Source organism: Lepisosteus platostomus, chromosome 16 (genome assembly GCF_059453375.1).
Source record: "Lepisosteus platostomus isolate fLepPlt1 chromosome 16, fLepPlt1.hap1, whole genome shotgun sequence".
Taxonomy (NCBI): Eukaryota; Metazoa; Chordata; class Actinopteri; order Semionotiformes; family Lepisosteidae; genus Lepisosteus; species Lepisosteus platostomus.
This window is the reverse complement of record NC_142626.1, coordinates 386369-407490: the sequence shown is the minus strand read 5'-3', so window position 1 is coordinate 407490 and position 21122 is coordinate 386369. Positions and strand designations below refer to the sequence as shown.

The following is a 21122-nucleotide window of genomic DNA, read 5'->3' as shown; positions in this document are numbered from 1 at the left end:
TTTAAAAAATAAGATTTCCTTTAATAGCTTATATGTGACATATATTGTTAACATTGTTGTAGAACTATCTTTAGCAGAATATATATATATACTTTCATCAATATTGAGAGCTTAACTACACACACAGCACAGAGAGACGCGTGGGAACTCACAGCTGGACAGGAGGCACAGCAACAGGCAGATACAGGCTGGGACAAGTCTGAACTGTCACCGCAGGGGTCTGGAGTCAGGAGTCTGACCGATAACATGGCAAAAACCAGTAGTCTGATACGCTCCAGGTGTGACAGTGCAGCAGTCTGATCCGCTCCAGGTGTGACAGTGCTGTCAGTCAGACTCCCAGTGCGCAGCAGCCTGATCCGCTCCAGGTGGGCAGGGGTGTCGTGTGTGTGTGTGTGTGTGTGTGTGTGTGTGTGTGTGTGTGTGTGTGTGTGTGTGTGTGTGTGTGTGTGTGTGTGTGTGAGCGCTGCTGGGAGAGACCGAGCCAGCACAGGGAACCAGAGCTGCTCTGGAGAAATCCCACTTCTCATCCCCAACTTTCCCTTCGGCCTGGTTGGCATCGTCACAGTTGCACAACAATTTTCCATAAATGAAGAGCTCATTCCGCTCTGTTCATGAAATCACTCTGGGGAGCACCGGCGCCCCCAGCATTGGGAAAAAAGAACAAATAATAAGACAAATGTAGACAATTCTAATAGTATTAAGATACACATATTGCACTCAGTCCTAGTGTGACAGAACAGTTTCTTCTCTCCCTGTCTCCGAGATCAAGGTGACTCTGACACTGGACCGGTGATCTCTGGACTGCAGGGGTGCAGTGTGACCCAGACTGGACTGGTGGGGTACAGGGTGACCCAGACTGGACCGGTGATCTCTGGACTGTAGGGGTACAGTGTGACCCAGGCTGGACAGTGATCTCTGGACTTTAGGGGTACAGTATGACCCAGACTGGACCACTGATCTCTGGACTGTAGGGGTACAGTGTGACCCAGACTGGACCACTGATCTCCAGACTGTAGGGGTACAGGGTGACCCAGACTGATAGATAAAACACGATAAGCCCAACATAGATTAAAATAAAACAAATAAGAAATAAATATGTCCATATTTTATTTTCACATAAATAAACGTTTCAGTGCATATTTCATGATAATAAGGACTTCTCTGCCTTCTTTACTGAGTGTATTTACATGTGCTGGCGTCACGCGAGCTGTACTTCTGCAGTCCGCAGGTCCGAGCCGGGCGGAGCCTGGGCATTGTGGAGCCCGTCTCCGAGACGGAGGGTCATCAGAAGGCACGTTAAGGAAGCAGCATGCCGAGCGCTGCCTGAGCTGCCCCCACTCGTTTGGGGGGCACCGCTGCCTGTCAGGGGGGATTGGACAGCCCTGCCCTCAGCGCAGGCGCGCAGGCATGAGGCTGGGCAGCTACAGTCTCCTCGAGGGCCAGATGAAGGCCAATCAGAGACACTGCAGTACAAAGACACTGATGATGATGGACACATTTATAGATAGATATACATACATATAGATTCATTTCCTTAGGAAAAAAAGAAGCGTATTTTTTGTTTGTTCTGTTCATTGACATCACTCAAATGTGTCTTTCCAGTCCTTAGCTGGTCTGAAGTGTGCGAGTGTGTGTTGTGTGTGTTGTGTGTGTTGTGGTGTCAGTCCCCTCCCTGGCTGTAGAAGCAGGGGGCTTGTTTCTCTGGTGTTGCTCCAGGAGGGGCCCCAGGACGGCCGTCCCGCAGCGGCAGCCCTGTCGCCGGGCATCACCGCCTCCGGGGCTCACATCTGGAACACAGACAGCACCTGGGCGTCAGGGCGACAGGGCGTCAGGGAGAAGAAGTCCTGCCCCTGATCAGCAGGAGCACAGGGGTCTGAGGGGTCTGAGGGGTCTGGAGGGGTCTGGAGGGGTCTGAGGGGTCTGGAGGGGTCTGGGGGGGTCTGGAGGGGTCTGGAGGGGTCTGAGGGGTCTGGAGGGGTCTGGAGGGGTCTGGGGGGGTCTGGGCTGGAGGGGTCTGGAGGGGTCTGGAGGCATATGTGGGGGTCTGGAGGGGTCTGGAGGCGTCTGTGGGGGTCTGGAGGGGTCTGGGCTGGAGGGGTCTGTGGGGGTCTGGGCTGGAGGGGTCTGGAGGGGTCTGGCAGGCTCAGGGCTGGAGGGGTCTGGAGGCGTCTGGGGGGGTCTGGAGGGGTCTGTGGGGGTCTGGAGGGGTCTGGGGGGGCCTGGAGGGGTCTGGCGGGCTCAGGGCTGGAGGGGTCTGGAGGGCTCTGGAGGGCTCTGGAGGGCTCTGGCGGGCTCAGGGCTGGAAGGGTCTGGAGGGGTCTGGAGGGCTCTGGCGGGCTCAGGGCTGGAGGAGTCTGGAGGGGTCTGGAGGGCTCTGGCGGGCTCAGGGCTGGAGGGGTCTGGAGGGGTCTGGAGGGCTCTGGCAGGCTCAGGGCTGGAGGGGTCTGGAGGCATATGTGGGGGTCTGGAGGGGTCTGTGGGGGTCTGGAGGGGTCTGGGCTGGAGGGGTCTGTGGGGGTCTGGGCTGGAGGGGTCTGGAGGGGTCTGGCAGGCTCAGGGCTGGAGGGGTCTGGAGGCGTCTGGGGGGGTCTGGAGGGGTCTGTGGGGGTCTGGAGGGGTCTGGGGGGGCCTGGAGGGGTCTGGCGGGCTCAGGGCTGGAGGGGTCTGGAGGGGTCTGGAGGGCTCTGGCGGGCTCAGGGCTGGAGGGGTCTGGAGGGCTCTGGCGGGCTCAGGGCTGGAGGGGTCTGGAGGGGTCTGGAGGGGTCTGGAGGGCTCTGGCAGGCTCAGGGCTGGAGGGGTCTGGAGGCATATGTGGGGGTCTGGAGGGGTCTGGAGGGGTCTGGGGGGGTCTGGCGGGCTCAGGGCTGGAGGGGTCTGGAGGCGTCTGTGGGGGTCTGGAGGGGTCTGGGCTGGAGGGGTCTGTGGGGGTCTGGGCTGGAGCGAATGGGCGCAGTCTGAGCCCCAAGAATGAGAAGGCGAAGGCGACTCACACAGGCCGACCGCGCTGCTGCGGTACCCCTCTGTCCCCACAGGTGGAGCCCCTCACCTGCAGGCGTGCCGGTTCAGGGTCCTGCCCTTCAGCTGGCAGCTCCGGGCCGTGGCGCTGCAGCGGCACTCACAGGTGCCCGGGTCCAGTACCCTGCGGCGGCCCACACAGGGCTGGCACTGCCTGCAGGGCAGAGAGGTCACTGCTTGACACAGGGGGACAGGCTCCCGTCTAGCACCTGCAGCCTTCAGGGGAACCGATCAGACTCCCAGTGCGCAGCAGTCTGATCCGCTCCAGGGCTTACAGTGCTGGTACTCAGACTGAGGCTGTCTGAGCAGACAGGACTGGAGTGTTCAATTTCATTTCATTTGTTAGAATAACATTTTCTATTCATAGGTCCTCTTTGTGCAAGAGCTAGTACAAGCTGAGCACTGGCAGCCCGGTGGCCTGTCCTGGTTCCTGCCTTCAGCATTCTTAACAGATACTTTTCTGAATTACAGCACTAAGATCAGCCCCTGTCTGGCAGGGGTAAGGGGTTACAGAGCTTTCAGGCTCTCAGAGATGAAGGATCTGGACCTCTGATTCAACCACAGATGGTACTGTAAATTCCCAGCCTGCTTTGCTCCTTGATAAGATGTTTCCACTCAATTCCAGAGCAGCAGGACTCTGGGAAGCTGTCCTGGAAATCTGGGAGAGGCTGATGGGTCACACAGGACTGATGTACAAGAAGGCCTCTCTGCTTGAGAGAAGAGGAATTTAATCTGCTGCTGTCTGTTGGAAAAAACCAGGACTTCAACTGATACCATTTCCCAGGTGCCACAGCTCCAGTGAACCTTTGAAAGGCACCATGCAGGGAGGAGGGCGCCCAGAGAGCGACAGACAGGCCTGTCACAGGGCCCAGGAGAGAACAGAGCTCACATCACCTGTCCGTCCTCATCGTCAGATCTGTAGAACAGCTACAGAGAAGCTGTAGAGCCCATAGACTGCTTCTGCGCTCTATGAGCAGTGTAAGAGACGATAGTGTGGATCAGACACATACCTCAGTGGGACTAAATGCACGGCTTTTTTCAGTCTGTAATGGAAACAGAGAAGAAGACACAGCATGAGCAGCTGTTTGACAGTGAACTGTATTTCTGCTAACAGTTCAGTGACTGCTGCACCACCAGGAGGACGACAAGAACAGCTCATGTGGACAGCATGGCAAGCTCAGAGGTGCACCAGACTGGACTGTAGGGGTACAGTGTGACCCAGACTGGACTGTAGGGGTACGGTGTGACCCAGACTGGACTGTAGGGGTACGGTGTGACCCAGACTGGACCAGAGGTCTCTGGACTACAGGCCCAGCCGGAGCAGAGTGAATGCCTGCTCTTCAGCCCCTGACTATACAAACTTTACAGCTAACATATGGCACCTTCTCTGCAATAACTGTCTTATCAAAAAAGCAAATAAAGCCTGTAGGTGAGGTTTGTGTTCATTTACACAGAAACAGTATGTGCTGAGACAGTTTATATTTATACAGTGTTAAATGAAATTCCATAAATTTCATAAAGGGTTACATAAAGGCCTACCTGCATACTCTATATTTGTACAGATTCTGTTTAAAAAAAAATAAAACAAAACCCATTTTTGAAGGAATTGTGAATGATATTATTAGGACACCCTCTGCATTTCATCTGTGGGCTCTCTGGCTTTTTAAAATAAAATGAAAATGAACTGTACATGATCAGCAGATCATCTCATTCAATTCTGTATCTGCTGAGGCTACAGTGTGTGTGCACAGTGACTGAGCCAGTCTGTGTGTGAGATTCACAGTGTGAGTCTGTGTGTGTCTAGGAGTATGAGTGTGTAACCAGCTGTGAGTCAGTGTGAGTGTGAGTGTAGCAGTGTGTCAGTGTGGATCAGAGTGTGTGTGTGTAGGAGTGTGTCACTGTGAGTGTGTGCGCAGGCCCCTATGCCTGAGGCCTTCAGCTCACCTGCACTCACACTGGCTGTGCTCTGTGAAAGGCATCTGGACCAGCTCGTGTTTCATGTATGTGGTCTTCATCAGCTGGGAAAGAGAGGAAACAACAGCAATCAGGTGACAGAACACAGTTCCACTGCTGTGGTACCCCTCCCCATGGCTGAACCCCGCCCCTCAGTTCCATAGCCCCACCCCCTTTTAACATGGCCCCTCCCCCTGCTCCAGCACAGCCTGTCCCCTGCTGACGCCCGTCATGTCTGGCCGTGCCCACGGCAGGTGACTCCACCCCCTTCTCCCGGGCCCCTCACCTCCACTCGCAGCGTGTGGCTCTGCAGGGGCACACACTCCGTGGCCTCGTCCGCGCAGCAGCCCCCACAGCGCCGCAGCGGCACGCAGGACGGCAGGAACAGGTGCTCCACCTCCTGGGGGAACTCGGCCGTCACGTCCACCAGGGTCTCCCGGGGCCGGCAGAGCGTCCGGTTGTACACATCCAGCCACTTCAGCACTGGGGGGCAGAGCAGTGAGGGGGACCAGCGCTCTGGACAGAGCCTCACTGGGCCCTTCTGCTGTGTACTGTGCTTTTACCCTGATCTCACTGGGCTCTACTGCACTGTACTGTGCTTTTACCCCGATCTCACTGGGCCCTTCTGCTGTGTACAGTGCTTTTACCCTGATCTCACTGGGCTCTACTGCGCTGTACTGTGCTTTTACCCTGATCTCACTGGGCTCTACTGCACTGTACTGTGCTTTTACCCCGATCTCACTGGGCTCTACTGCGCTGTACTGTGCTTTTACCCTGATCTCACTGGGCTCTACTGCGCTGTACTGTGCTTTTACCCTGATCTCACTGGGCTCTACTGCGCTGTACTGTGCTTTTACCCTGATCTCACTGGGCTCTACTGCGCTGTACTGTGCTTTTACCCTGATCTCGCTGGGCTCTACTGCGCTGTACTGTGCTTTTACCCTGATCTCACTGGGCTCTACTGCGCTGTACTGTGCTTTTACCCTGATCTCACTGGGCTCTACTGCGCTGTACTGTGCTTTTACCCTGATCTCGCTGGGCTCTACTGCGCTGTACTGTGCTTTTACCCTGATCTCACTGGGCTCTACTGCGCTGTACTGTGCTTTTACCCTGATCTCGCTGTGCTGTACTGCGCTGTACTGTGCTTTTACCCTGATCCCGCTGTGCTGTACTGCGCTGTACTGTCCGACATGCATGCGAGACACACAGGTGCAGACAGAGGAGCAGTGGGGCTTACCTTCTCTGTTCTGCCCGGCTGCCAGCTGGAAGAAAAAGACAAAGAGGTGAGAAAGAATCACACAGCCACTCGCCCTCCCCTGAGCCCCCAGCTGTGACTGGCCCTGCAGGACACACATGCTGTGTGTGTAACACACCCGGCCTGCCAATAAGACACACACGTCTGTCCCGCTCCAGGTTTAGAGTGGTGGCTCTACGGCTAAGGATCTGCGCCTGTGGCTGGGAGGTTGCCGGTTCAAATCCCATGGCCGGCAGAGGAATCCTACTCTGTTGGGCCCCTGAGCAAGGCCCTTCACCCCAGCTGCTCCAGGGGTGCTGTACAATGGCTGACCCTGCGCTCTGACCCCCAGCTTCCCTCCCTCTGTGTGTCTCATGGGGAGCAAGCTGGGGTCTGTGAAAAGATGAATTCTAATGCTAGAAATTGTATATGGCCAATAAAGTGATCTTATTTCTTATCTTATCTTCTAAGTAACTGACCAGAACAGAAGTGCCTCTGCAGTCAGCGGCTCAAAGCCCTCCAGCCCTCACACTGTGGTCTCGTGTTTGACGAGCGCTGGCTGGGTTTTCTCCTGGCTGCAGCGCTCTGTAGCGCTGAAGGGCAGGACGCTGGAGATCCCCCCCCCCGCCACGCGCCCAGCGCAGCCTCTGCCACACCCCCACTCCCCCGCCCCCCAGGAGGGGCCCCTGCGCTCGGCCCAGCTCGTGGCCGCAGCCCCTGCCAGGGAATTCGGACTTTGGCCCGTGCCCCTGCCTCCTCTTCCCAGCCTGTCCGGCGCGGGTGTGTGTGTCTGTGACTGTGAGTGTGTGTGAGTGTGTGTGAGTGCACAAGCATGGCCTCTGCAGTGCCCTCTCTGGAACACTTCACTAAAGCGAGTCATGCTGTTAAAAGAGAGTCCCTCGATAGTGAGATCAGGGTAAAAACACAGTACAGCGCAGTAGAGCCCAGTGAGATCAGGGTAAAAGCACAGTACAGTGCAGTAGAGCCCAGTGAGATCAGGGTAAAAGCACAGTACAGCGCAGTAGAGCCCAGTGAGATCAGGGTAAAAGGACAGTACAGCGCAGTAGAGCCCAGTGAGATCAGGGTAAAAGCACAGTACAGCGCAGTAGAGCCCAGTGAGATCAGGGTAAAAGCATAGTACAGCGCAGTAGAGCCCAGGGAGATCAGGGTAAAAGCACAGTACAGCGCAGTACAGCCCAGTGAGATCAGGGTAAAAGCACAGTACAGTGCAGTAGAGCCCAGTGAGATCAGGGTGAAAGCTCAGTACAGCCCAGTGAGATCAGGTCCTTTACTGTCAGACACGCAGTACAGCTCCATCACAGCCCAGCGTCCTTCACCGACAGACACAGAGCCTGCTGCCCTCTGGGCCCGTGCGCACTGCAGCAGGACTCTGGGCTCCGGTGGGGGTGGGTGGGTGTGTGTGTGTGTGTGTGTGTGTGTGTGTGTGTGTGTGTGTGTCTCGGAGTGTCGGCAGGTCTGAGGAAAGCAGGTCAAGGATCTGTTGTTTTCCTGTGAAACAAGTCTGCTTTTCCACATCCGCCCCCCCCGAGCACCAGGTCCACCCATGCAGAGGCAGAGGAGCCCAGAGCCCTGCCATCTGCCCAGGTGCCTGCTTCTGTGCTTTTCATTTCTTTCACTGACACTGACATGCCCCCCGTCTCTGAACACCCACGGCCCCCATGACCCTGGCCAGGCCTCTCTCTCGCTGGGCACCCTGGCCGCGCTGTACCGTGCTCTTACCCTGCTCTCAGCCAGAGCTTCTGGAAAGGCGGGCTGCAGAGACAATGCTGTGAACTGGTGGCCAGTGGATGAGCTGTTACTGCCCCAGCCTCGCGCTGCCCTGTCTGGGAGAGGGTGTGATGGGATCACCAGCATCAATCAGAGAGGAAGAGGGTGTCGCAGGCGGACAGCTGGCTGGGGGGACTCTGGGCTCTGGGCGGTCACCCGTCGCCTGCGTGCTGTCTCAGTGTGGTCTCTGACCGCAGAGCGTGACGCCGATGTGGCTCTCGCTGGAGAGCGGCTGCTCGTCACGAGCCACAGGGATCCAGCTCAGGCAGAGCCGCCGACTCCGAAAATTAACACATTCATGGGAGTCTGACTGACAGTACTGTCACACCTGGAGCGGATCAGACTGCTGCACACTGGGAGTCTGACAGCACTGTCACACCTGGAGCGGATCAGACTGCTGCACACTGGGAGTCTGACTGACAGCACTGTCACACCTGGAGCGGATCAGACTGCTGCACACTGGGAGTCTGACAGCACTGTCACACCTGGAGCGGATCAGACTGCTGCGCACTGGGAGTCTGACTGACAGCACTGTCACACCTGGAGCGGATCAGACTGCTGCGCACTGGGAGTCTGACTGACAGCACTGTCACACCTGGAGCGGATCAGACTGCTGCGCACTGGGAGTCTGACTGACAGCACTGTCACACCTGGAGCGGATCAGACTGCTGCGCACTGGGAGTCTGACAGCACTGTCACACCTGGAGCGGATCAGACTGCTGCGCACTGGGAGTCTGACAGCACTGTCACACCTGGAGCGGATCAGACTGCTGCACACTGGGAGTCTGACAGCACTGTCACACCTGGAGCGGATCAGACTGCTGCGCACTGGGAGTCTGACAGCACTGTCACACCTGGAGCGGATCAGACTGCTGCACACTGGGAGTCTGACAGCACTGTCACACCTGGAGCGGATCAGACTGCTGCGCACTGGGAGTCTGACAGCACTGTCACACCTGGAGCGGATCAGACTGCTGCACACTGGGAGTCTGACTGACACACTGTCACACCTGGAGCGGATCAGACTGCTGCGCACTGGGAGTCTGACTGACAGCACTGTCACACCTGGAGCGGATCAGACTGCTGCACACTGGGAGTCTGACAGCACTGTCACACCTGGAGCGGATCAGACTGCTGCGCACTGGGAGTCTGTCCTTCCTCCTCTCATCAGCAGGATATTTGCACTGCCTCATTACTCCACAGCAGGCTGTTCTGGGAGGTGGAGAAGCGCTATAAATACGCCAGTGTCCTGCCCGCTGGCGCAGTGGGCACCTCTTCTCCTTGAGCATGGCCTTGAAGGAGACCCCCAGCCAGCCTCTCACCCGCTCGGAAGCCACGTCCCCCCACGCTGCCAGAGCCAGAGTAAACAGGGCGGGCTCCGCTGGCAGACAGCCTTGAGGCCGGCCCAGCCCGCCTGCGCTCCGTGTCAACGCCCGCTCGGCCGGGCGGGCGGGGGGCGGAGGGGGGGGAGAAGGAGAACCGCCCGGCCCGGCCCGGCCCAGCTCGGCTCGGCTCCCACAGACTCACCTTCGCGACGGTCGCCAGGGCCCGCAGCGCCAGCAGCACGCGCAGCATTCCGACGAGCGCCCCTCGCGCCGCCATGGCGGGGGGTCTCGCGCGCGGGGAGACAGGTGCCTCGCGCCTCCCTCCCTCCGCTCTGTCAGTGAGTGAGGGTCTCGCGGGGCAGCTGCCGGCTCTTACTCCCTGTCGCCGCCCCTCCCGCCGAGACGCTGCAGGCCGGGGTCCGGGATCCGCGCCGCTCCGAGCCCGGGCCCGGCATCCCGCATCCTGGAAACCGGGGCCGGCGGTCGGGTCGCTGGTCACGGACACCAGCCGGGGGGGGTTCGCCTCGGGCTTCAGCCGGCTGCTGCTCAGGACGCAGATCCAACCGCTCCCCTGGATCTCTGGATCAGAACCTGCCCTCCGTCGGCACCGAGATGACGAGGACAGAGCGGGCTGGCAGCGCCTGTGTCCCGTGTGGCCGGATGCGCGGGTGTCCGTCCCCAGACCCCACAAGGGCGGGCGAGCTGGATGGAGCCCCGCGGGGCACAGTTATCTTTGCCTCTCCCCGCGGCGTTTAACGTCTAATCCCCGGACAGAGCCCGAGCCCCGATCTGAAACGGAACCTCTCGCCGGTCCCCGCCGTCCACAAAGGACTCAGAGCCCCCGGAGCCGGGCGGGACAGCCGATGTCCAGCGGCTTCACCGAGACGCGTCTCCTGCGGCGGCGCCGGCACGCGACCCGGCCGTTGCGATTTGAACTTTCCGAATGTCCCCTTTCTCCTCGCGGCGCTCGCCCCGGAGAGCCTCGCGCACAGGTGTATAAATGCCGGTCGGCGGCGGTCGCGCAGTCAGCCCGTCACAGCCTCCCCTCGCCTTCTGCCTCCCCGCTCTCCTCTGCCTTGTCCCTTAATTCCCCGGCCTGGGCGGGGGGGGGGGCGTGCGGACTGGTTAAATACCACGTCCGTGTGAAGCGAATCTCTCTCGCTTTCTCTCTCTCTCTCTCCTTCTCTCCGGCTCCGACACAGTCCCCACCCACTACCTTAAAGAGGTAGGCGCTCTCTCCGCCGGCTCTGCCCGGCCCGCGGTACCGGTGGGCGCCGAGCCGAGACAAGCACCGTGGCCAAGGGCTGTGCCCCGCCCGGCCGGGACTCGAACCCTCAACCCCCCCCTGCGGCGAGTCCGGAGCCCCGGACCCTGGTCCTCACAGCTGCTCCTGCAAGAGGGGAGCGATCCCGCTGTACGGGGGCGCTGTAGACGGTCTCCGATCAAACGCATCGATTAGGTGATCAGCCCCTCGTCTTATTAACTACAGAGCTACGGGGTTTCTGGCTGGGATTGTCTAACTCTTTCCTCGCCCTGGGGACCTGCTGTTGGGAAATAAATGTGGCCTTTTATCAGATTAATCCGCATTGTCCTGTGGCGACGGGACTCCCGTCCGAACCGAACCGAACCTCTCAGGACCGGACCTGCGCCGTGGGTCAGGAGCGTGCCCAGGAGCAGGGGCTGGGAAAAACACGAGCTTGGCGTTGGGACTGCTGCTCTCGATGACAGCGGGGGAGGAATTTTATTTTTTTATTGTTCTGTTTACTCTGCGTCGGAGCTCCCCAGCTGCCCCCCCCAGTCCCGGCTGCCCGTGAGGATTTAAACAAACATTGACAGAGAAACTGGACAGCTGTCGGAATCGCGTTCGGCCTTTTTTTACTCCGGTTCAGAAGACACAACCGCCACCCCAGTGACACCAGTGATAACAGTAACAGTAGTAACAGCAGCTGCTCCAGTGGTTCAGGTCCGGTCCTGTCAGACCAGGAGGACAGCTGGGCCTGTGGTTCAGGTCCTCTCCTGTCGGACCGGGAGGATAGCTGGGCCTGTGGTTCAGGTCCTCTCCTGTCGGACCGGGAGGACAGCTGGTCCAGTGGTTCAGATCCTGTCCTGTCGGACCGGGAGGACAGCTGGGCCTGTGGTTCAGGTCCTCTCCTGTCGGACCGGGAGGATAGCTGGGCCTGTGGTTCAGGTCCTCTCCTGTCGGACCGGGAGGACAGCTGGTCCAGTGGTTCAGATCCTGTCCTGTCGGACCGGGAGGACAGCTGGGCCTGTGGTTCAGGTCCTCTCCTGTCGGACCGGGAGGACAGCTGGTCCAGTGGTTCAGATCCTGTCCTGTCGGACCGGGAGGACAGCTGGTCCAGTGGTTCAGATCCTGTCCTGTCGGACCGGGAGGACAGCTGGGCCTGTGGTTCAGGTCCTGTCCTGTCGGACCGGGAGGACAGCTGGGCCTGTGGTTCAGGTCCGGTCCTGTCGGACCGGGAGGACAGCTGGGCCTGTGGTTCAGGTCCGGTCCTATCGGACCGGGAGGTCACATATGGAGGCTGACTGTTTCAGAGACCATGTCATCGATTTATTTTACAGAGCGAGCGTCGCCCTCCCCCCTGCTCGCCGTCTCCCCCTGCTGGCCGCCCTCTGGCCCCCGGCTGCGCAGGCGGTACTTCTCCGCGAACTCCGCGTGCCTCTGCCGCAGGATCTCTGTCTGCTTCTGGAAGCCGTTGGCCCTGCGGGACACGCGGCCTGGTTAGCTCGGCGTGCGGACGAGGGAGGGGCGGTCAGCAGCGGCCGGCGTGGCCAGTGGCTCACCTGGCCCTGCCCTTGGACTCGTTGTAGATCTCGGTGATGACGCGGTCCTTCTCGTCCATGAAGCTGTTGTGCAGCTCCTCCAGCTTCCTGCGCCGACAGACAGACAGACAGGCGGGCGGGCGGACAGGAGGGAGGGTCAGTCAGCACAGACAGACCTCAGCTCTGTCTCCCTCAAAGTCAAACAGCTTTATTGACATGACCGGTCACTACAACATCTACAGACATTTCTAATAGAAATCCATCCCAGGACATCCACTGTACATACAACATACAACACCTGGAGCATTACTGGGAGACAGGCTCACTGCTCCTGAGGCTGGGACAGGAGATCACATACTGGGCTGCCAGTTCCACCGAGTTCCCTCCGCCCTCTCCCAGTAGGATTGGGACCCGTTGTGATTCTGGCAGGTGTGGGAACTCTGGGACTAGCTGTGTAAGTTTTGGGAAGAATGTTTCTCTATTTCCCAGAGTATCTGTCCCAGTGCAGTAGGAAGTGCACCTCTGTCTCTATGTCTCCCTGCTGACAGTGGGAGCACAGCCTGTCCTCTCTGGGCAGCCAGGTCTGCCTGTGTCCAGTGTGTGTGTCCAGGCTGTGGTCACTGAGCCTGTCCTCTCTGGGCAGCCAGGTCGGCCTGTGTCCAGTGTGTGTGTCCAGGCTGTGGTCACTGAGCCTGTCCTCTCTGGGCAGCCAGGTCTGCCTGTGTCCACTGTCTGTGGTCACTGAGTGTCCTCTCTGGGCAGCCAGGTGTGTCTCACGCCTGAAGAGGCTTCACAGCCAAAACGTTGTGTTTTCAGCCTGGAATAAACCTGTTACTTGTTCCTGTGTAGCCTAAGCATGCTGACGCCGCTCCCCACCTGAACTACTTTAAAACATTTATCATCTCGTCGGAAACGGTCTCTCCAGCGCTGACTGGATCATGGACAGCTGATATTTCGCACAGGCTGGCTCTAGCAATCACTGTCCCTGGCAGAATGCTGTCAATCCTCTCCCGATTGAGGGTCTCGTTAGGCAGCAGCGTCTCGTTAAGATGTGTCCCGGGATTGTTACAGGTATAATGGAGGGGGCGGCCAGTCAGGAGCAGATCTCGCCCCTGCTGGCGCTGTGCTCTGTGACGCTGCTGTCGTGATCTGTGTGCTGTGTGTCCTGGGACAGGGGGGCTCAGGCACTGGGCACCGGACATGGGGGGGATTCAGGGGATCATTGCAGGCAGTGGGAAGCCTGTCACTCGCTTGACTGAGAAGAGGTTAATGGAAAAGTTCCAGTGAATGATCCCCAATCTGTGACAGTAATTATCCCTTTTAACCCCTACCCCCTCCTCGGAGCACATACACAACGCACAACACACACACAGCACGCTCTGAAACACACACACACACACTCAAACACGCTCGCACATACAGACACACAACACACTTATTCACACATTCGAACACATTGACACTTACAGCACTCAAAACCCGGTTCAGGAGACAGGACCAGTGGTAATACCAGAGCCCCAGACCCGGGTCAGGAGACAGGACCAGTGGTAATACCAGAGCCCCAGACCCGGTTCAGGAGACAGGACCAGGGGTAATACCTGAACCCGAAGTAGTGGGTGGTCAGACTGCCCATCATCACCAGCACACAGTACAGCACCAGGCGCCGGTTCCGTCTCCTCTTGCGGTCCGACTGCTCGGCTGAGAAATTGTGAGGTCCAGCGTAGCGGAACTGCTCCCAGTACCGCACGTGCTCGGAGCGGTCCGGTCTGTCCGGGGAGGAAGGAGAACCAGTGAGTTCTTCCCATCACTCTGACTCACCTGGAGGTGTGTGTGTACTGCTGTGTCCCAGAGACCTGTCTCTCTCTCTGACTCACCTGGAGGTCTGTGTGTGTACTGTGGTGTCCCAGAGAAGGCCTGTCTCTCTCTCTGACTCACCTGGAGGTGTGTGTATACTGCTGTGTCCCAGAGACCTGTCTCTCTCTGACTCACCTGGAGGTGTGTGTGTACTGCTGTGTCCCAGAGACATGTCTCTCTCTCTGACTCACCTGGAGGTGTGTGTGTACTGCTGTGTCCCAGAGACCTGTCTCTCTCTCTGACTCACCTGGAGGTCTGTGTGTGTACTGTGGTGTCCCAGAGAAGGCCTGTCTCTCTCTCTGACTCACCTGGAGGTGTGTGTGTACTGCTGTGTCCCAGAGACATGTCTCTCTCTCTGACTCACCTGGAGGTGTGTGTGTACTGCTGTGTCCCAGAGACCTGTCTCTCTCTCTGACTCACCTGGAGGTGTGTGTGTATACTGTGGTGTCCCAGAGAAGGCCTGTCTCTCTCTCTGACTCACCTGGAGGTCTGTGTGTACTGTGGTGTCCCAGAGAAGGCCTGTCTCTCTCTCCGCCTGTCTCTGTCCCTCAGGCTGCTGTCGTACTCTCGGCGGGTGCTCTCCTGCCTCAGGACCTTGTAGGCTTTGCTCAGGGCCACAAACTGAGTGTGTAGCCCCGGGTTCGAGGGGTCGCTGTCTGGGTGCAGCTGTCAAAGGGCACCACAGGGGGGCGATAGAGAGAACAACTCTCAGTTATTACTCCACTGCAGGACCCAAGTGTTCAGCTAGAGGAATTCAGTCTCCATTAGTCCAGACGATGGTGATGATACTCTCAAACTAGGCCAGGAGAGGAGGGGAGTCAAGCTGGTCTCAGGTCGGCCTCCACCGGACCACCTTTGCCAGCAGCTGTGTGAGCCTGGCCAGCACCTGGAGGGGAGACTCCTGGCCAAGACTGGGGCTGCTGCTGGAAGAGGTGTTCATGGGGCCAGTAGGGGGCGCTCACCCTGCGGTCTGTGTCCTAATGCTCCACTAAACTGTAAAAAGGGCACCATCCTGTAGTGGTGCTGTCACACGACAGGCCAGCATGGCCCCCTGCCCCTCTGTCCCGCCATGAGGGCCTGATCTCTGCCCCTGCGTCTGGGGGAGCCCCTGGGAACAGTGGGCCCCTATCCCGGCCCAACGACTCCTTCTTCCGGAGAGCGATTGCACAACTCGGCACGGCCCGGCTCACAGCTGCTCGTGAGCGCCAGGGCGCCCCGCACCACACGGCCCCCCCTGCTGGCCAAACCGGAAACCTCGGCCAGCGCGCCTGGTCACCACCGAGCAGCTCCAGACACAGGCAGCCGGGAGAGGAGACACAGCAGGGCGTCACTGTGCAGCTCGAGATACAGCTCCTCACGGGACATCTACGAGGAGCTCCATTCGGCTCCACAGCATCGGAGGACAGCTGGTCCAGTGGGTCATGTCCGGTCCAATTAGACCAGGAGGACAGCTGGCCCAGTGGGTCATGTCCGGTCCAATTAGACCAGGAGGACAGCTGGCCCGGCGGGTCAGGTCCGGTCCAATTAGACCAGGAGGACAGCTGGCCCGGCGGGTCATGTCCGGTCCAATTAGACCAGGAGGACAGCTGGCCCGGCGGGTCATGTCCGGTCCAATTAGACCAGGAGGACAGCTGGCCCGGCGGGTCAGGTCCGGTCCAATTAGACCAGGAGGACAGCTGGTCCGGCGGGTCAGGTCCGGTCCAATTAGACCAGGAGGACAGCTGGCCCGGCGGGTCATGTCCGGTCCAATTAGACCAGGAGGACAGCTGGCCCGGCGGGTCAGGTCCGGTCCAATTAGACCAGGAGGACAGCTGGCCCGGCGGGTCAGGTCCGGTCCAATTAGACCAGGAGGACAGCTGGTCCGGTGGTTCAGGTCCGGTCCAATTAGACCAGGAGGACAGCTGGCCCGGTGGGTCAGGTCCGGTCCAATTAGACCAGGAGGACAGCTGGTCCGGAAACTCAGCTCCGGTCCAATTAGACCAGGAGGACAGCTGGTCGGCCGGTTCAGCTCGGGTCCAATTAGACCAGGAGGACAGCTGGCCCGGTGGGTCAGGTCCGGTCGAAGCTGAGATGTTAGCTTGTTGTCCTACTGCTGGAGACTCTGCTGGAGATCACTGAACCCCAGGGATTCCTCTGATAAGAGCGTCTGTTACAGCACTGATCCTTATTTAAACAAACGCACAGTGAGTCTGAAAGCCCTGTGCATTCAGGCCCCGGGCTCCCTCTCAACAATCACGCAGGGAAAATTTCCCTGACCTGTTCCCGCATAACCAGTCAGGAAACGTGCGATAATTTATAACAGCTCACAATCTTCACAAGCGCAAAGTTAACGACCACTTCTAAACAGCTGGCATACTCTCAGAAAGTGCATTAATCTTTAATCGTAAACAGCTGACTCATTGTAGAGACACTTCAATAACATGAAAAACTGGAGTTCAAGGCAGTGAGCAGTGACAGAGACTGTGGCCCAGGAGAGTCTCCAGGCTGGTTCTCACTGTGGTTCCTGCCTGCGCAGGTGAGACAGAGGGGCTGTGATCCTGCGCAGGTGAGACAGAGGTGCTGTGATCCTGCGCAGGTGAGACAGAGGGGCTGTGATTCTGCGCAGGTGAGACAGAGAGTCTGTGGTTCTGCCTGCGCAGGTGAGACAGAGGGGCTGTGATTCTGTGCAGGTGAGACAGAGGGGCTGTGGTTCTGCGCAGGTGAGACAGAGGGACTGTGGTTCCTGCCTGCGCAGGTGAGACAGAGGGGCTGTGGTTCTGTGCAGGTGAGACAGAGGGGCTGTGGTTCCTGCCTGCGCAGGTGAGACAGAGGGGTCGGTACTGCCCTCGGACCCGCCTGGCACAACGCAGCTCTGCGGTTTCCTCCTTTAAGACATCAGACGCAGAACTGACTCTTACCTCAGTGGTGTGCAATCAAGTTGTATAACAACTGACTTCAGAGTTCATTTCACTTTCTTTGTTTACTTTGGACACACGTGGGCTGGCTCAACACCACCCCCATGTGGTCGCAGGAGATACAGCAGCTGGGACACATCAGCGTGTCTTGTTGACTTCTGTTCCACACGAGTAAATACAGTTTCAAGAATTGTGTCCTTCCGGTCTAACAAGACTGGACCTGAACCACCAGACCAGCTGTCCTCCCAGTCTAACAAGACCGGACCTGAACCACTGGACCAGCTGTCCTGCTGGTCTAACAAGACCGGACCTGAACCACCGGACCAGCTGTCCTCCCGGTCTAACAAGACTGGACCTGAACCACCAGACCAGCTGTCCTCCCGGTCTAACAAGACCGGACCTGAACCACCGGACCAGCTGTCCTCCCGGTCTAACAAGACCGGACCTGAACCACCGGACCAGCTGTCCTCCCGGTCTAACAAGACCGGACCTGAACCACCGGACCAGCTGTCCTTCTGGTCTAACAGGACTGGACCTGAACCACCGGACCAGCTGTCCTTCTGGTCTAACAAGACCGGACCTGAACCACCGGACCAGCTGTCCTCCCGGTCTAACAGCACTGGACCTGAACCACTGGACCAGCTGTCCTGCTGGTCTAACAAGACCGGACCTGAACCACCTGACCAGCTGTCCTGCTGGTCTGACAGGGTGTGGAGCTCCATTATCAGCGCGCACACGTTGTCCCACACAGTCTTTCTGGTACCTGTTTGGACCTGTGGAAGAAAGCCGCCTTGATCTCCTCCAGCGAGGCGTCCGGTTTGACTCCCAGGAGGTCGTAGTGGCTCCTCGTGTCCCTGCAGCGCAAAGACCACAGCGTCAGTGTCGCACTCAGCCACAGGGGGCGCCGCTGCTCCTGAACGCACCCTTCCTGACCCCAGCCCACGCCGAGCTGGTCCGGAGATCCCAGGCTCCCTGAGAACCCGGGCTGCGCGTCCGAACGGCGAGCTGTCTCACCTGAGGGCGGCGCCGAGACACAGGGAGCGCAGGGCGCTGTGGCGGCACCACAGACAGCGCTGGCACAGGAGCAGATGGGCCTCCAGCTGCATGATGGGATACTGGAGACAGCACCCACAACCCGGGGGTGGGACCTGTAACACAGAGACACCTGAGGAAGGCCGAAGTGCAGAGAGACAGAGAGGACAGAGAGGATAGGAGCAAAGAGGGGAAGGACAGTGAGAGACAGGAGAGGAGGAGAGAGGGAAAGGAGAAAGAGGAGGAAGGGACAGGAGCACGCGACAGGGCAGGAAAGAGGGAGAGAAAGAAGACAGATTCAGAGACAGACAGAGAGACGTCTTCCCAGACGGCTCAGACACCCAGCGCGTAGAACAAACTCTCCCGCAATAAAGCTGCCCTTTGCTTAAAACACTTTCCAGTCCGGGTGAAGCTCCTCTCCCCAGTCCCAGCTCCCAGCGTGTCCCTTCAGCCCAGTGTCAGTCTGCGGTCAGAGCTGAGAGCAGGCCAGATCTGACCAGCCCCGGCCACAGGCTGCTCCATGCTAGAGCACGATTCCAGCTCATCCTGCTCCGTCCCAGTCCGGAGAGGGAGGAATGATGACACACACTCTGCTCGGCCACAGGGGCGGCGCCGGCGAGCAGCCAGACACACACCCACACACCCAAATACACACTCACACAGACACACACCCCAACACACACACTCACATTCACACCAGGGACAACTTTTCCAGAAGCCAGTTAACCCACCAGCAGGACTGTGGACTGTGAGAGGCAGCCCACACAAACCCAGGCAGAACATGCAAACTCCACACAGACAGCAGTCCAGGTCTGGAACTGAACCCAGCGCTGTGAGGCTAACCACTGTGCCACAGTGCCACCTCGGACCCAAGTTAAAGATCTGTATTTCTGCAGTGCACCAGGTATATGGAGGATCTCTGCTGGAAACTGCGGACTGCGGGTGAGCGGGTGGATTCGACAGGCATTAACAGGGTTTAGGGTCCTCGGAGTGTTGCATAACAGCAGTTTCATAACAGAAAAGCAAACACTTTAAAAGAAATTAAAAGTTAAAAAAAAACATCTACAGCTGCCACGCACTGCGTTTTTTAAAACCCGTGTCTACAATTACTCTCACTCAGGAACAAAGCCAGGGCGAATCTCCCCTTGGCCGGTACGAACGCGAACACGGTGCCGATCGGGGAGACCCCGCGGCCGGTGTAGCTCAGCCAGGAAAACCGCCGGCTTGATGGCCGTGTCACCTTACAAAACAACTTAACTCGCCAACATCGATTACTTCACTCAAACCAATAACTGAAAAAGAAACAGCTTTTCCCCTGTACTCTTCGTAGAGTAGGCACTGTTGTTTATTCGTTTCCTAAGAGTGAAGATATTAAATTCGTGTTTTACTCACTTCTCTACGCTAAGTGCAAGGGGCGATGCTGACACTAGGAGGGCACGGGGAGACTGTGCTCAGGTTTCCGGGAGAAAGTCTCCCTCCACAGCCGCTGGTTCTGTGGTAGACGCCCCCGGGAGCTGTTCGTGTGAACCGGGGCTCTGAGTTACGGAGTTTCCGGGCTGTTGCGGTGTGTCTGTCGCCCAGAACCGATCGGGACCGCCCGGCGAGTCAGTCCCGGCCTCTGCAGACCCGTGACGCGGAGCCGCACAACCGGTCCGGTGGGAAGAGCCGACCGCGAGCGGCGACAAAGAGCCCTCCTACCAAATCTCTACAGCAGAAAAAAAACTACAACATAGTTTAACTGAACAACAGTTTTATTCAATAGCTTTCTGAGACACTGCAGGCTGGATTGGATTGACTGTACTGTGAGCTGGATTAGTTATTAACTGGGATTATAATCAGACTCACTGACAGAGCAGTCTGAGACACTGCAGGCTGGACTGGACTGGCTGGACTGGGAGCTGGATTAGTTCTTCACTGGGATTATACTCAGACTCCACTGACACTGACAGAGCAGTCTGAGACACTGCAGGCTGGACTGGACTGGGAGCTGGATTAGTTACTAAAGTAGATTATAATCAGAATCTCATTTACATCTGACTGGACTGTGAGCTGGATTAGTTCTTCACTGGGATTATAATCAGACTCACTGACACTGACAGAGCAGTCTGAGACACTGCAGGCTGGACTGGACTGGCTGGACTGGGAGCTGGATTAGTTCTTCACTGGGATTATAATCAGACTCCACTGACACTGACAGAGCAGTCTGAGACACTGCAGGCTGGACTGGACTGACTGGACTGGGAGCTGGATTAGTTCTTCACTGGGATTATAATCAGACTCCACTGACACTGACAGAGGTACAATACTGAATAATACAGTCGTCCATCATAACTCGACTTGTGACACAATGCCAAGCACAAAATGGAGTGGGCACTAACACAGGGGTGCAGCCGAGACCCCTGGCAGGGCTGGGTGTGCTGTCTGGAGAGGGGGATGGGGACGTGGGGGCAGCCGGGCGATTGTCGGTTCCAGATTGCCCCCCAGCCCCGGCTGTGTGAAGAGAAGAGGGGGTGGGGGGCGGCCATCGCCGTACTCATTCGCCGGCGGAGCCGATGGCGTGATGCCCCCTCCCCCAGCCCAGCACCCCCTCCTGTCCCAGGAGGAGAAGGAGAATCTGGGAGCAGAGAGAGCGATTAAGAGAGTGAAAGAGGGAGTCAGGACGAGGGGGGGGGCAGGGGGGGGGGCGTACCCTCATGGACAATTCCCCTTTGTCGGAGGAGCCTGGGAAAGTTGGCGCAGGGCCAGGGCCGGGCGGATTGGGGATCTCTGGGGGCTGTGTCCCTGTTCTCCCTCGCACAATAGAGTCATTTTTATCAGACACATCCGTCTCCCAGAGCAGGGTGGGAGTGTGTCCGTGCGTGTGTGCGTGTGAGCATGTGTGATGTGAGTCAGTGTGTGTGTTTGTGTGTGTTTGTGTGTCTCCTCACTCCCTCATCTGAAAGCGGAGACAATCTCTCTGTCCTCCTGTCTGACTTGTGTTTACAAAGCAACACTCCCCCCACCACCACCACCACGTTCCTGTCCTCGTTGCCGTGGAAGTGACGTTGTCCCGAGCTGAGCTGGTAAAATGGGGGGGTCACTGCAGGTCAGCCGGTCTCCAATGGCAACAGCAGAACCCCGCGTGGGGAGTGAGTGGAGGCGAAGGCCGGGGGGGGACACAGACCCTGACACAAGAGCGCCCCGAGACCTATAATGGTAAATGTCATTCTCACGTTAGCAAACTTTTCCATACATACGTGTAGAGCT

The 21122-nt window shown here is 58.1% G+C and overlaps 2 protein-coding genes and 2 long non-coding RNA genes across 7 annotated transcripts in view; 1 reads left to right on the top strand and 3 right to left on the bottom strand.

The window, feature by feature from the left end:
* LOC148646523 (vascular endothelial growth factor A-like) lies at positions 1 to 10447 on the bottom strand. 3 transcript variants are annotated; one of them, XM_088609099.1, is made up of 7 exons: positions 9518 to 10447; positions 6206 to 6230; positions 5255 to 5451; positions 4960 to 5033; positions 4026 to 4058; positions 3047 to 3169; positions 1091 to 1787 (listed from the first exon to the last, which is right to left on the bottom strand). In XM_088609099.1, exons 1-7 carry the CDS (start codon positions 9590 to 9592, stop codon positions 1766 to 1768), a joined length of 549 nt encoding a protein of 182 aa, XP_088465225.1. In that variant the 5' UTR covers positions 9593 to 10447; the 3' UTR covers positions 1091 to 1765. The 3 variants fall into 3 exon arrangements, 2 of the variants coding, with proteins under 2 accessions (XP_088465225.1, XP_088465224.1); XR_015927752.1 differs by lacking the exons at positions 6206 to 6230; positions 9518 to 10447 and having other exon boundaries at positions 1 to 1787; positions 2991 to 3169; positions 4970 to 5033; positions 5255 to 6199; XM_088609098.1 differs by lacking the exons at positions 6206 to 6230; positions 9518 to 10447 and having other exon boundaries at positions 4970 to 5033; positions 5255 to 6199.
* LOC148646521 (uncharacterized) overlaps positions 1 to 19845 on the bottom strand; it is a 30355-nt gene extending 10510 nt beyond the window's left edge. Inside the window, exon 1 of the long non-coding RNA XR_015927759.1 lies at positions 19722 to 19845. This is a non-coding gene — a long non-coding RNA (uncharacterized LOC148646521). The remainder of the gene's footprint in view (positions 1 to 19721) is intronic.
* The window catches only part of LOC148646520 (uncharacterized), an 83732-nt gene extending 63018 nt beyond the window's left edge, over positions 1 to 20714 (top strand). The window contains exons 2-3 of the long non-coding RNA XR_015927756.1: positions 19784 to 19871; positions 19935 to 20714. This is a non-coding gene — a long non-coding RNA (uncharacterized LOC148646520). The remainder of the gene's footprint in view (positions 1 to 19783; positions 19872 to 19934) is intronic.
* dnajc4 (DnaJ (Hsp40) homolog, subfamily C, member 4) lies at positions 11863 to 19565 on the bottom strand. 2 transcript variants are annotated; one of them, XM_088609110.1, is made up of 7 exons: positions 19269 to 19565; positions 17859 to 18009; positions 17608 to 17698; positions 14432 to 14616; positions 13695 to 13862; positions 12118 to 12204; positions 11863 to 12035 (listed from the first exon to the last, which is right to left on the bottom strand). In XM_088609110.1, the coding sequence occupies exons 2-7, from the start codon at positions 17948 to 17950 to the stop codon at positions 11885 to 11887; spliced, it is 774 nt and encodes a 257-aa protein (XP_088465236.1). In that variant the 5' UTR covers positions 17951 to 18009; positions 19269 to 19565; the 3' UTR covers positions 11863 to 11884. The 2 variants fall into 2 exon arrangements, with proteins under 2 accessions (XP_088465236.1, XP_088465235.1); XM_088609109.1 differs by having other exon boundaries at positions 17859 to 17992; positions 19269 to 19563.
* Positions 20715 to 21122: the final 408 nt, after the last annotated feature.